Source organism: Tubulanus polymorphus, chromosome 10, assembly GCF_964204645.1.
Source record: "Tubulanus polymorphus chromosome 10, tnTubPoly1.2, whole genome shotgun sequence".
Lineage (NCBI taxonomy): Eukaryota > Metazoa > Nemertea > Palaeonemertea > Tubulaniformes > Tubulanidae > Tubulanus > Tubulanus polymorphus.
Window position 1 is genome coordinate 6980052 of NC_134034.1, and position 15371 is coordinate 6995422.

Genomic DNA, 15371 nt, shown 5'->3' on the forward strand with positions numbered 1-15371 from the left:
TTTTTATATATGGCTACCAGGGGGCGTTGAACAATACAATAACATAAGTAGTCCCTTATCATATTGGCACCTAGGCATATTTTGTTACCCTGGTCAATTGAAAAGTTGTAGCTCATGACATGTACTACGATTATGGTTAGTTTCTAAGTAATTGGGCTTTGCATATGGTCACCAGGGGGCGTTGTATAGTAGAATAACTTTTTATATTACAGTGATAACCGGCATATTTTGTTACCACGATCAATTTTAAAATTGTAGCCGCTGACATGTTCAATGATTTTGGTGAGTTTCAAGGTCATTGGATGGGGGCGTTGAATATTGAAATTGTTAGATGGTTGAGCCTTTGAAAACACTTCCAAGTGGGCATGGTGTCCCTGGACCCCTAGTTAAATTCTTAAGTTTATCTTATCATTATTACCTTTTGAAAGTATTAAATCACTATCTCTTTCATTAATAGGAATCTCAATAATATTTACTATTCTTTCATCTAAATTTCTTTTATAATTTAAAACTATTAAATATTTTAAGATTTTTGACACCATTATCGAAAGTATCTATTAGTTCAGTAATTTAATGTTTCATTTAAATATATTTGATTAATTACAGTAATATTATCAATTTTATATTGTCTTCCATACACTAAATTTGTTGCTGAGATATAATTTTTAACATTAGATAGTGAAAATAAGTTATTAGTTTCTTTTATTTCAATTTTATATGCGGATTCTTCTTCTTTCAAAACTTTTATAAAAATGAATTTTCTAGATTATTTATATTTAAAAATCTAACTTATATCGATATGAAAATTTGATGTTATAGATCTAAATTATTTTGCTAACACTCTACTCACACTTTTATAATTAATATATATAATTATTTCATTACATTTAATGTTATGAATCTACATTACTTTACTAACACTTTACTCACACTTTTATAACTAATATATATAATCATTTTTGGTGAACCATAGGTTTGCCTATGCAAACGGTCTGATGAAGCAGTTTTCATTGAAAATGAATAGAGTACCGGTGTGTCAACAAGGCACAAACATTGGCTGTTGAACCAATTGTGTTGATTTTTGGTTTCATGCTTTGGCTTAATGAGTTCTCGAGCCCACAAAAATTTCATAGTGATCGAGTTATTTTTAGGAGACTTATTCTTGAAAAACACGCAAAAACCCTGCTTTTTGATGGGTTTCGTCGTCAGACGAACCCATCTATGGCATCGTCGTCATGTCTGTCTGTCTGTCTGTCCGTCTGTGGATGTTTCTTTATGACACGATTTAAGCTGTTTGTGTGGACCGACAATTCTGTAATTTCACACAGGTATTCTCTACTTGATGTAGATGGTGCAGCGTGGTTTATATTTGATTCCGATGGTTATAAGTGCTCTAATTTGGTTAAAAGATAATTAACGTTACTCGCTAGTTCAAGCCGCTGTATAGCGCGTTGCTACGACGACGCTCTATCAACATACTGGTACTCGCTGTGTAATACTGAACACGTATATACCTTTAGATATTGATCGTACTAGCACCAGTTTTAGATAGCGCGCGCGCTGATCGGTCTTAACACTTCTCGGAACTGCTGTGCTAAATTCTGAGAGGCCGAATCTATGCGCAATCATTTATTGGGCTCGTCACATTTGATAGTGAATGGATAAATAACCGGTGTCAATGATGGTCGCTACTCCCCATCAGTATAACTCATCAGTATAAGATATAATTCTTTCGAGTTTTTTTTTTCAATCCCCGAAGTTGTTGACCTCGCCGTTTTATAAGCTTACCGATGATTCTTCTAGTATTTTCAAAGTCACAAGACATGACGAAGTCGCAAAGTTTTGTACAAATTTCACGAAACAAACAATTTTTTAGGCGGCACCTGATCTATTGATTAATTACGATAAATAATGTTTATTTCATTAAAAACTAGTTTTATTCAAACACTACTTTCATCGCACATAGCGTGATCGGTAGGCCCTACTATTCTACGGTGGGCCATGGACTCTTTCATGTGGTAGGCCTATTACAAATGATACAATCCGCGTGTCCGTGAATAAGTGACACGTGGTGGGGCGGGTTGTGAGGAGCATCGAAACTAATCCATCACAAATAATAGATAGAAAACAATACCTTAAGAGGTTAACTTTAATTAACATCATTACCAAATCAAAACCTGCACATCCTATCATAAATAGAAATTCTAAGAATTTATTTCAAAGAATAATAAATTACGTCTAAATATTGGGATTCGAACTCGTAGCATCGATTCAGGTGCCTTTCCCAAAGCGTTGGTTGTTTTTTGTTTTAATTGCTGCGATAATACCAGGAGTTATCCATGGTTTATGGAATGAGGGATTAGTATGATTAACTGGTACCAGAGGGAAAACTTGATTGAAAACTAAAGAAACTTTTTCAATGAAAGTAGTGTAAGCAACTGAGGGATTATCAGATGAATACACTTCACTCCAGTTAATATTCATTAGTAATCTGTTGAAATTAGAAATATTGCGCTGCGAGAAAATTCTAGTTTTAAAAGGTTGTCTGTCAGATAGAGGCTGATCACCACTGCAGATAGTAAATATTGGGTAATGATCCGGAAGGTCGGTCATAAAAATCCCAGATTTGTGAACATGTCGCAAATCGTTACAAAAAATATTGTCAATTAAGGATGTCGAGTCACAAGTTACTCGAGTTGGCTTGTCAATCAAAGGTGAAAAAGAATGAGAAAATAAAGATTCGAGAAATATTTCAGTATGTTTGTGCGTATCATATTTCATGAGATCTATATTAAAGTCCCCCACAAGGTAGCAAAGTTTGTTCTCGCGAATAATTTCTGCCGTTAAAACTTCAAATTCATCTTGAAAAATTGGTAATTTTCCTCCTGGAGGTCTATATATTACTCCAATAATAATATTGGATTTTTTATCTAAAACAATTTCGATGAATAAAGATTCGAAAGTATGATTCCTAGTTGATAAGTCTGTCCGTACTTTGAAATTGAAATTTTCCTTTAGGAAGAGAGCTACGCCGCCACCAAGTTGACCATTGGCGCGGGATTTAAAAATACTCGTGTAACCGTTAATTCTATACAAATTGGATTTAGAATTATTGGAATTAGTCCAAGTCTCGGTCATGATATTTGAATGCCAAAATAAATGCCTGGTCAAATAAATTAATATTTGTGATTGTATGTCCGCGTATGTTCGGTTTCAAAGCTGAATCATATTTGACGTTTACACAGCATATTAGGTTCGAATCTGTCAATGCATTTATTCTATGTATCGATATTTCAATTTACTACAATTCCCATCATTCTGAATGGCTTTGCAGAAAACCCGTCATCGCTGCTTGGCAGCTATATTCTATGATAAGTTTTCACTTTAAGATGCCCTGCCCGCCTCCTGCACACTCATGAGGCGATAGCAGCCCCTTACGCACTCGGCAGATAGACATGCTTTGTGATGCGCGCCGGGAAAAATAATTTGTTATTTTCAACACGTTGAACACGACAACAGTGATTAAATTTACACGTTGTTTGTCGTAAATTGCGAGTCGAGTCATGCTGACTCCTTACAGTGTGCGGGCAACACTTCAAAAGTCGTTCCGTCTTGAGTTAAATGAACAATCCAATAGGGTTAAAAACCAAGGTCTGAACGACGTAAACAAACAAAAAGACAAAAAAGCTACAACGCCGACATTACTCTCTGTGCGAAGTTTTGATGCATACGTTTGTTTGATCCGGTCGATTATGCATCGAGAGTATTTTGCATTCAGAAAAATTGTTCTGTTTTTGTTTTCATTATTCAGCAATAGGGCCTAACAGTTCATGCAAGGAAAACCACAATCAGTCGAGATTACCCTCACAGTTATACGTTAAATACGAATCTTGTGTAGGCGAAAGTGCCGAAATTGTATTAAATGGGTTTTTGTATACAAATCTTGATTGATATAAACCTCTTGGCTGGGACATGATGGAAAACATCAGAATAAAATAGTTTGTCTTTAACAAAAATGCATTAATGAGGTTTAACAATACAAATAGCGTTGGCTAAAGCGTTCGGCAGAAAAATGAAATTCATTCAATTCTTAAGTCTGTGGTCCTCCTAATCAACATCGCCATAGAACATTTTCCGATTTCTTCACATCACAGGATCACTGAGGCTACACTGTGGTGTTTTCATATATTTTGCGTATCTTATGTCATGTATGGATGTATTATTGCCATGATCAGTCACCGTGTAACCATATCAATGAAAAAGAAATCAATATTTTATTCCTATGTCTCTGTACAAGACGACAATTTAAGTCAGACAGTCACAGACACACAATGGATAGATTTTCTGAGGACAAAAATTCTTACCTAAAAATGAAACGAAAAGCCAATTTTACTTCGAGTGAGCGTGTTATTCTAACTGAAATGGTGAAGGCTAATGAAGATGTACTACTTTCAAAACTAACAAACACTGTAATGAATATGAAGAAACAGAAAATCTGGGAGTCAATTGCCGCTCAAATGAATCGTCTAGGTATCTGCGAAAGGACTGTTAGTGATGTGAAAGATACGGCTCTAACCAAATCGGAATTTGTTGTTGTGGCTCATATTCCATGTCGGGTTTTCCAAATTCTATGGCTAGATTATGCAACACAAAGCATGCCGCAATTCGTGACCACAACATTCTGGTTTCAATTGCAGTTCACCATGAAGAACCTGAAAATTATGTATAGAAAAATTTGTATCCTATTTCTCTATAGTTGATTTGATTGTCTGATAGAGTCTGAATCAGTTAATCAACTGCAATCAATTGTTTATCCCAATGAAGTACGTATCCGTGTTTTTCAAGAATATAGAAAATCGCAATTTAATCGATGCATCGTAAAAACCTAAAATAAATGTAGTTCTTGAATAGTGGAAGTTGAATTCTAGTCATAGTTGCTTCCCAGTTATTGGGTAATTTGATAATTACCAAAAAACGTTTTTTTTTTATTTCCCAAAAGCCATTTCAATTTGTACTCTTGATGTATGCGCTCGGTTGTTACGCTCCTGTCCTAGATTACTTGACCGCAAATATGGTGTCAATAGGTATGATGAGCAACCATAGCCACTATCACAATAAACATTGCTCAAACAGGAGCCTGTCCACTTCGCTACAACATTGATAAATGTACCTATTTAAAAGAAAGTTGATTTACTGATAAACTCGATACTGACAGAATAAACCAACAAACAAGAAGCAAAACTTACCTGTATGGTCACATACTGCCTGGGTATTTATTGGATGAAATCCTTTTCTACTGACTTTTTATTCTTTATTTTTCATTCTTTACTTTTTATGCATTTTTATTCTCTTGTGGGCCCTTGATACGAATCTCAAGCAATCAATTGCAGCAATACAATTAGGAAAACCTCCAAAATCGTAGAAACCTTGGCGTTTTAGATTTTTATCCTGATCTGCGGTCAGCCAGACTATAAATTCGTTACTTTTCCTGGCAAGCACCTCTGATACTCTATGGACACATTTCCAAACAGTTGATTTAACGAGACCAAATGTATACCCAGTGCTTCCTAATAACTACCCGTTGCGTAATATAGGAGAGCAACCTCCACTTGTAACTCAGTAGAAAGTGCTTTGGAACGTTGTGTATCATACGTTCTATCTTCCCGAATTAAATCTGTTATTCGTGTGATATTTTTGGTTCGAAGAATGAGAACCTAAGCTATCGTCAAGTTGCAGTCATGAAGTCACGTGACAGGATCGGAAGATTTTTTTTTTTCAGATTGAGTGATATGCCTCAATGAAATAGGTCCACATACGTAATTCGCTTGTCTTAAGAATATTATAATTATCATGATAGATATATTCAAATACTCTGAATAATATCATTTTCTAAAATCATGCGTAATGAATGCCAATTAAGCGGTTGGTTAAAACAAATCATTACATCTACTTGCGGATTGGATATTTCAAATAAATCTCTAATTTCTTCTGTTAATTCATTTTCTACATGTCTTGAGCTATAAAATTCAGTGCTTTTTGTAAGTTGCTCACATGAGTTGCGCATGAGCATTTCTAAGAATTGCTTTCTGCTCATGCTGAGCACTGTAAGCGGGCAGAAAGCAATTCGCAAGTTGCACGAAAAATATTTGTTGCATGCGGGATTCGAACCTATTTTCGTAACCTGGTTGCAATAAATCTTTATTGAATTGAATTTGTCAGTCTGAATACCAGTCGTTGTTACGGTTCCGTACAACGTCTAACGCTAAAGTATCATATAGAGGTTAACTCCTGTTAATTGCAATGCAACAACTGATTTTAGTGTCAAATCAAACCTTTGTACTAAAATAAATAAATTAGTTACCTTGTTGACTTTGAAAACGTGTTTTATAATAAATTTTTTGATGATTTAAATCGTGAACCGGGGAATTTATTGATTTGATTTGAATTAAATTGATTGCCACTATCGGGATTTCCAATACGGAATAAATTAATAAAATGTGAAAATTCAATATGTCTCTCTAAAATTACTCTAAATGTTATTTTTTGTTGATAAAACGCATAAATTTTGGTCAATTTTAACCTTAATAATTTGAAACTAGAATAATATCTGCATTGGCATCAAGTTTAAGTTCGAATCCGTAATTTACACTCCCATCATGCACCACGAAAAGCCGCCATATTTGTTATGTTGCTTCACTTCAAGTGTTTTTTGAAGCGTTTAGTCAAAAGTTTTGAGCTACTACGATCGTCAAAAGCTACTTAGGATTACAAATTTATGCACAAACAATAGCTAACTTCCATCTGATTACAGAACAGTCATTTTGTGGTAAGTTGATGGTGTTTTAAGGGGTGAAACAGACGCTCAAAGCCTCGTCCGTCAAATTGAGGGACGAAAATTAACCTTATATGAGAACTTTCGCCCTAGACGTTGTTTCAGGAACAACGGCTAGGTACTAATGTCTATTTATTAATGGATGAGACCTGTTTTTCTGGGATATTTTGCTTACTTTTTGGGGTACATACCTCATTTATGTCTTAACAGAATGCCAAAAGTCGTGGACAACAACTGAATATCCGATATATTTCCAGTTCTGTACCAATTAGATGGATTGGCAAAAAGACTCCTAAAGTCCAGTTGAATGAGAGAGAAAATCCTCCATTTTGTGAAATTTCTTGAATTTTTACATTGTCACCATGCCTACAAAATGAAGTTATTTTTCTTGTGGGGTCTCAACAACTAAATCAGGGTGGCGTAGGCATGGTAACAATGTTCAAATCCAAGAAATTTCACAAAATGGAGGATTTTCTCTCTCATTCAACTGGACTTAATGAGTCTTTTTGCCAATCCATCTAATCGGTACAGAACTGGAATAATATCGGATATTCAGTTGTTGTCCGCGATTTTTGGCATTCTGTTAAGACATAAATGAGGTATGTACCCCAAATAGTAAGCAAAATATCCCAGAAAAACAGGTCTCATCCATTGATAAATAGACATTAGACTATATCCGAGCAGAAGCTTCGAAGTCGTTGCACTACTACTCACGCAGAAAGGTTTTATCCATAGATAGATTTTCTTAGAATGCCTCGGCGATCATACAATATGATCGCTGGCACCGGAGTCGGAGATAGTGCCGGTAATCCAAAACCAAAAAATGTACACCAGTCGCAGTTCTCCAAAAAAACAGTCGGCAACTACAACATCAACGAACGACAAACACACCGTCGTCATCAAGCAGCGACGTAATCATTGCGACATCTCTCCAGTAAGTTATTTTTCATCGCGAATCCTTGCACAGCACAGCATTTTATATATAGGCCTAATGCCGTAATGGCCTTAATTACACTAGAAACTAGTTGCTGCTCATGTATACTTGCTCAAGTCAAGGCCATTTATGCACGCCGCTCATTTACCTGCTCAGGTATTTTAATTTTATGGGAGCTGCTCATGAAAGTTGCTCAGTGTCTACCCTAAAGATAAAAAATACATCTTACTTGTCTATAATGAAAAAATTTCCATGAAAATAATATGTTGATATGTGATTAAATGAAAGGTTTCACATCACATGGACCTGACAAAAAAAAATTGGACCCCAGTATCCTAGGTACTATACGTCTTTTTATATATAGTACCTAGGATACTGGGGTCAAAATTTTTTCACGTCATGTCCCTGTGTTTCACATCTATTGAAAAATGAATATATTTCTCATGTCCGTTCTCTATTTTCTTATAGGCATATTGACACCGTTCTTGCAGTTGACTTGGAATTGGGTCTGCACGTGTATTATGTAGGTGAACTGAAGAAGACTCATCGCCATTGGAACGTAAACAGCCAAACGTATATTGTAGCCGATAGCAATGATCAAGGAACTATTCTGAAAGATGTGCATGTTGTTTTGTATAGTTTACAGTTTTTCTGTGTTGGAGAGGGATTTAAAGTGTTAACATGTAGCTGTAAGAATGCACTCCTCAGCAGAAATCAACTTCTTACTCAGCAAATATGGACACCTTAACCCGCTCAAAAATATAGTGTCCGCTTCAAATTCATTAAATTGTAAATCATCCGAGACAAAATTCCTGCAAGCAATCAGTGCCAACGGTCCAGCATGTGCTCTTCTACAGACCAATGATTTGGATCGCGTCATAGATATGTTGGATCACGCGCTGTCCGAGATAACTGAAACATTTGATATTAAGAATTCAGAGATACTTAATCAGCTACTGATAGATGCACCTATACTGATTGAGTTTATCAGTCAGAGTTTATCAGATGATAATCTGCATAATGACTACATTGATTTGATGAGAGAACTTCTGAAGAAAATACAAGCTTGTTTTAAGGTAATGAATTTTTAATGGATGATAATTTCGAGAAAATGTGAGGAGTTTTTGTTACATCAAATACATATTTTAGATAATACCTGATGAGCTTATGGTCTGATTTACTTTTGATTGCAGTGCAACAAGGATCATATATACACACCAGCTCCATACGAAAATCTTTTCAAGAGTTTGTCACTAACCTAATTAATTGTCCGAGTTAACCTAAACACCACAGGTAATGAATACTTTCTGTGATTAGGATGATTTATTGATTTAGTAATGGTATTATTAATGTAATTCAGTTCAACATGTTTTTCCATTTGTCAATGTGATATATAAGTGCAGATATGTTTATTCAGTGATGCAGCATATGTAATGGATGATAAGAAGGATAATGACATGTGCCGGGATGATGCCTGTAATAAGATGTCAAAACGCCACAGGGTTCTTACACCAGAGATTTTTACTGTGTTTTGTCCGCATGGAAGTTGCTATGGATTTCAGGTGAATATAGTCATTCAGTAGAATTATTTTTTTTAAAATCAATTACCTCTGTTAATTCGTTTGTACATTGTATTATAGGCCATGGAGTCTCATGAATCGCCACGATTTCCATTTTCAATATTTAAGACAAGATTCACCAGGCCACCGTCTATGATCGTGTATGATAATGCATGCAAGCTGCATCAATATGCTCTTAATAGGTAAGTATTTAGGCAATTGGCCCGTGCACTTATATTTGACCATAGAAATATTAACCAAATTCATAGATAACGGATTACCTGTTATCAAGATACTAAAGAGCTCAGTCCCAAGTGGTAGTGATTAACCGAGGTTGATTGTTATTGAAGTAAGTTCATTAATTATTCTAATTACAGAGAACCAGAATTTTTCAAGAACACTATATTTTGTGTGGACAGAATGCATTGGGTAAATCATACAGGGTATGTATTATCTCGTGAATTATATCTTTCATCACCTCATCTACTTGTCATGTATATATGTATCTAATTTTTTTCCATTTTGTAGGTGTTGTGCTGGCTATAAACTAGACACTTACTGCAGCCATGTGGATCTTTCCAATATTAATTCACAAGTGAATGAACAAGCTAATTCAGGACTTATTCGCCTGAAAAGTCAACTTGCTTACATGAAGCCAGAAAACTTTTTTCGGCATGTAGTATTTCTGGTCCTTAAAAATCAGGATAAAAATGTAAAGTTGTAAAAAAAATTTGAATCTGAAATATGTATTGTATCATAACACATTTACCAGATTTCAATATGCCTACCTGAATTGTCCTGTATTTTGCCACAAATTTCTTTTTGTAAATAATATAATTAGTTAAACATGGAATATTTTTGTAAACTCGAAATCGAATAAGACATTAGCTCAAAAGGAAACATTTCTGACTTATTCTTAATCATTGTGGGATTAGGCCATACAAAGAAATACCTTTGTTTCTCATCAGCCCTTTTTGGAAAAGTGACGGGCCTTAATCCAAATTCAAATAGTGAAAAAAAAACGAAAACATTTCTGCATGAGGGATGCGCATTTTAATTTTTTACTGACAAACTTTTTTTGACACGCTCAGAAAATGAAACTGATCAAGCACAAGCAATATTTTTTTATGAATTGTCGCTGCAACATGAATACCGTAGAGTGTTTCTTCAAGATTATGTCTCTATGTTATCACTTGATGCATATTTGTCCACGGTATATTTGTTCTGCAGTGTTATATTCTACAATGATTACACCATGCAGGGTCCCTACAGGTCCTTGATTCCTTGAAAACTCCTCTAAACCAAAAATGTTTTTCAAGGTCCTTGAATATCATTTAATTGGAGCAAAATGCCCTAAAGTCCTTGAGAACTCCTTGAATTTTGAGAAATTGGCAATGAGAAAATGTTTAGGTTACAAGTGTTTTCCAAGATTAGGCCTAGTTAGTAGTCATAGGCCCTATACACACAGTCTTTCACCAGCTAATTGTAGTATGATTAATACATAGTGTCTGCTATGCTTCTCATTGTATCTCTTGGACATAAGAACTATGTTCAGAATTGTTCAGCATTATTTAATTAAGACTGCCTGGTTGGGAAATTAGTACTGATTAGCGGGTCGGTTATTTTAATCAATCAGTATTTTCAAGGGTTTAAAGTGTTGCTTCACTATTAGTTGAGACAGTAATTATGTATCACTTGAATATATCAGGCTTTATTCGGTACACATCTACACTATCATATTCTTCAAAATGCCGCGTGGAAACTGTATTTAATGATAACTGGCTTCAGGATCCAGACCTTAAGGATTGGCTTCTGAAAACATATGATAAACGTTTTGCAAAATGTTCAATCTGCGAATTTTAAGTTCATTTCTGTACATCTTTGTTTACGTTTGTAATTGAACAGAAGAGATACACTACACCTAAATCGGTACTGTTGGAACTAGGATTTTTTCACTCAATTAGACAGTTAGAAATCAAGCGTAGTAGGGTAAAAGATAAAAATTTGCTTATACAACCACCAAATTACCGGTTTATCAAGATAAGCAGTACCGTTTTAGGACCGTAATTTGGATATGAAAATGATGCAGACACTCGTTCAAATTTGAAATTTTATCCTTCAGAAGTCCTTGAATTCTAGAATGATTGATCTGTAGGGACCCTGCCATGGTGTGTGTTTATATGCTGATAAGAAAAGAAAGCAAGCATTTGTAAGCAAGCAATAACTATATTGATCAAAAAGTTTCAAATACTCATATACATCGAATTTTGAATATTTACATGTCTGACAATTAAAATTTAACAATTCGTCGACATTTCCCTTCCATTTTCTTCCATTCCTCCATTCTTTTGGTAACCTTTCGGGCACGACTTTGGCAACATTCTGAGTGCTGTTGGACAAATCTCTAGTCACATCTGTTTGAAAAAGAAATGAAAAATATGAGCAAACACATAAACTGCAAATTTCTTGTTTTCTTTCTGATTATCTCATCCCTCTTAAGGATATAATTTCAATTTACCTGCAGGAATACTGTCCGAATGTGCATGGTTCTGAATATTGTCACAAATCATAGTAGTATTCGGAGTATGTAGCGAACCATCAGCTTGTTTCTCTTCACTATATCTATTTTCTATTTAAATAACAGAATAATTACTGAATAGAACAATCATTCAAGGGAAGCTGTTTTGTGACGTTTTCATTATCAATTTAAAATCAAAATAAGACTTACCAGCACTTTCCGCCAGTAAGGATGAAAAATACAAGTCCATTAAATCACTTGCATTATTCACTGCCTCTATGATTTTAGAAACATCTGAAAATGGAAATAGGCACAAAATTATCTACAAGCAAAAACCTACTGGCAAAAAATATCAAATATGAATCGGAAAAATAGAAACAATCTAAATTATTTTGAGAATGTAATATATACACAATAATGGGTACATGAATTCACTAATAGCATCAATAATGCATATTACTTTTATACTTACTACCAATATCCAAGTTATCAATTTCAGTGGCTTCGGATGTCGAATTTAGAGGCAAAATATACGTCTCATTACTGGTGCTGGTTGGGAAGTCTTCAACTGAAGTATAAAAGTACAAAAAAGTATTAAACTATAATTGTAGAGGTTGTTACGTAATAAACTATAGGTTGGCAAAACAGCCAGTTTCACTAAGTTACTGCAATATATGATTATCAAATAGATGTTATTTAATTTAAGCATATAATTTTTATTACATACTTAACGGAGTAGCGGGGTCACTGGGGATTGCATATGTACTGTTAATATATGTATATGCAGCATCAACGGTTGTAGCAGAGGTGACATCATTGCTAAGACCATTCTCATCACCTGCATAAATAAGAAATGAAATAAGATTAAAATAATGTTTTGTGATGATGGTGGCCTGTCTGTTCAGGGAGGTTCCCTGTTTTTGTTGATGGTAATGGCCTGCAAGTTATCATAAATCATAAAATTTAATAGACTTACCAGTAAGACTCAATACATTATGATATCTATATGCCGCAGTGATTATTCTGCGACACACATTTGCTGCTGATTCTCCCTCATTTTCTGATGCATCTCTTTTTTCACATCTCGGATTTAGCCACTCGCAATCCACTGGCCACCATGGTGTTCTTTTACTCTCATTTCCCCATCGAGGCAATTTTTCAGCTTTTGGATTGTCCATCAATTTGGATATTAACACCACAGTTGGAATTATCACCAACAAATCTGTCAGTGGTAATCGGGACAGTGGTTTCCCATAGTCGATCATTATGTCAGGTAACTTGAACTCCACTACTGGAGCAGTTATACATTCCCCTGGAGGTATTACCGTCACTGAAGTTAATCCATTGGCAATAGACTTGGCAATAATGTCCTTGTTCTCCTCGAACGCTGCGCGCATTAATGGCGATCCAACAATTCCTAGTGTTTTTGTTTGGTTATTTTATCTGTGTAAAAAAAAAACAGCTCCAGCATCCATGGATGTGTCCTTCACATACGAATTTACACCTTTTACAATGCGGTTAACTGCACGGTGCGTAGCGGTATCCATCATTGATAATTAAATATATACGTGTCCACGACAAAATAAGTTTTCCGACTGATATACCTCACTGAAGCAAGGCTTTTATACATATTATCATCTGATTGTTTAAAGTAAACTGTATACTAGTCAGTATACTAGTGTGGAGGCAAATTAATGAAATTTATATTTTAGGGTGACATCAGTCTTAGGGCAATTAGGGGAAATTTGATAGGGACTTATGGCTAATTAGGGAGTGAGCTTTAAGAGTAAGTAAGTAGGCTAAATTAGTCTAAAGCAAATTAGAGACATCTATATTTTAGAGTAAAATTAGTCTATACAACGTTATAGAAAGTTGAATAGTTGGTGTAGTTAAGTTTAAGATTTGGTAGCTTGATAGGCCTATTTAATCATTTTTAGAATGTATGAGCAACTTGAAAAACTCTTTCAGTAGATGTGAGCAACTTTCAAAAACCCTACACTGGCTCACCTCAGTAAATGTGAGCAACTTTTAAAAACCCTACACTGGCTCACCTCAATAGATGAGAGCAACTTACAAAACCCAAAAAATGCTCACGAGCAACTGTATGAGCAAGTTACAAAAATAGGCAGTTTATACACCTGATGTCTTACATTAGAACGATTTGGTTTAGATTTGATGAATCCAATATTCATATTAAAACCTAATGATGGTGTTTGGTGTTCACTCTCTCCCATTTATAAGGGAAAAAAATCAAAAGTGGTGATGAGTCGCCCTCTTGCCCTCTGGATTGAAAACGTCATTTTCTAATTACTAGTGAATTAAATGTTGAAAGGAGAATAGATTCAAGTAACGACATAACGGCTGGAAAACAATAGTGCAGTAAGCAAAGGCAAAGTAGGGGAAATATAGATTTAAGTAATTTCAAGACAAAAGACACAAACAAAAGTGTTTAAAACGTGCGGACAAGTAAAGGGGTAATCAGATAAAAACCAAGAGAAGGAACATGAAAGGCGATAATCAGTGAGTGTGCGGATATTCAAATATATATACTTTTCTATTCGAGTTTCTCGTTTTGACTGAATTTATTGTGGGATTTCTGCCGTTATCATCTTACACAATTTTTAAACGAATATTGTGTATCTTCTCGTCTCATCGTTTACCACGTTCAGTTAGGGCCTATAGCTAGTCTAAAGATTTACCAAGTGTAACAGGAAAACAATATTCTATGAATTAATTAGATTCAGTCTTTCGGTGTTCGAGATAAAATGCAAAATAAGAATCTAAAGTAACAGGCCTGACCTCAAATTGCCCAACAGATAAATTTTCGAAAACGAAGCAATCCAATCGTGTTTGGTATCAAATAACTGTGATGGGGTGGGCTCTCATATAGTATTTAACTGACCAATGCATGACAACGGGCGGACGACTTCCTTCAAGATAAGGAAAAAGGTCCTGCATTACTAGACGGTTTCTCCAAAGCCAAATGATCCCTTTTCGGAGAAAATCTAGGGCGATTTCATTGAAACAGCCATTTTTGCAAAAAGAAGGGAGGTTAAACTATGAAGCTTTATAATGAAAAAATATTTGAATCCTACCGTTAACACATGATCAAAATGAATCACTTTCCTACATGGGTAGTTGTAAAAGCAACGAAAAATGCATCAAAATGTTGAAAATATAACTGTGTTTGTTTACTTCCGGGTTTCTCCACGTCTTGAAATTGTAATAACCGCCAAAACACGCCACAGCTGACAACCGATCCGATCAGCCATTATTACGGTGAAGGAGACATATGTGGAGTCAAGTTTGTTAGGCCTAATTAATGGACGGATTTAAAAGACACGAAGTATACACACGGTTCCTAAATCCGAAATTTCCTCATACTGATCCCGGATACAGATAATTAAAAATTGTCGACATTTTTTGTCACATTTTTGAAATTTATGCACCCTTATTTTTATTTTCATGGAAATTTTCTTATAAAAAACCCTGTTTTAGGCCAGTCTTGGCTGAGCCTATTACTAAAAA

General features: G+C 35.0%; 3 protein-coding genes across 5 annotated transcripts in view; 2 read left to right on the forward strand and 1 right to left on the reverse strand.

Moving 5' to 3' along the window:
• Window positions 1-15371, forward strand: part of LOC141912063 (coiled-coil domain-containing protein 148-like) — a 131156-nt gene that overhangs the window by 113094 nt on the left and 2691 nt on the right. The gene's annotated exons all lie outside the window — the stretch shown is intronic.
• LOC141912150 (uncharacterized) lies at window positions 4986-13240 on the reverse strand. The gene is made up of 7 exons (XM_074803366.1): window positions 12820-13240; window positions 12571-12681; window positions 12316-12411; window positions 12054-12137; window positions 11844-11954; window positions 11605-11739; window positions 4986-5170 (listed from the first exon to the last, which is right to left on the reverse strand). The coding sequence occupies exons 1-7, from the start codon at window positions 13238-13240 to the stop codon at window positions 4986-4988; spliced, it is 1143 nt and encodes a 380-aa protein (XP_074659467.1).
• Window positions 8813-10049, forward strand: LOC141912151 (uncharacterized). Its single transcript, XM_074803367.1, has 6 exons — window positions 8813-8842; window positions 8960-9059; window positions 9184-9328; window positions 9407-9528; window positions 9703-9768; window positions 9854-10049. The coding sequence occupies exons 3-6, from the start codon at window positions 9200-9202 to the stop codon at window positions 10047-10049; spliced, it is 513 nt and encodes a 170-aa protein (XP_074659468.1). The 5' UTR covers window positions 8813-8842; window positions 8960-9059; window positions 9184-9199.

Coding starts and splice junctions, on each gene's coding strand:
- LOC141912151 (XM_074803367.1), top strand. CDS start 9,200: ATGGATGATAAGAAGGATAATGACATGTGCCGGGATGATGCCTGTAAT. Junction 9,329..9,406: donor GAAGTTGCTATGGATTTCAG/GTGAATATAGTC, acceptor ATTGTATTATAG/GCCATGGAGTCTCATGAATC. Junction 9,529..9,702: donor CATCAATATGCTCTTAATAG/GTAAGTATTTAG, acceptor TTCTAATTACAG/AGAACCAGAATTTTTCAAGA.
- LOC141912150 (XM_074803366.1), bottom strand. CDS start 13,240: ATGCGCGCAGCGTTCGAGGAGAACAAGGACATTATTGCCAAGTCTATT. Junction 11,740..11,843: donor TTCGGACAGTATTCCTGCAG/GTAAATTGAAAT, acceptor TTTTTCAAACAG/ATGTGACTAGAGATTTGTCC. Junction 5,171..11,604: donor AAATTTTAATTGTCAGACAT/GTAAATATTCAA, acceptor TCTTTTAAATAG/GTACATTTATCAATGTTGTA.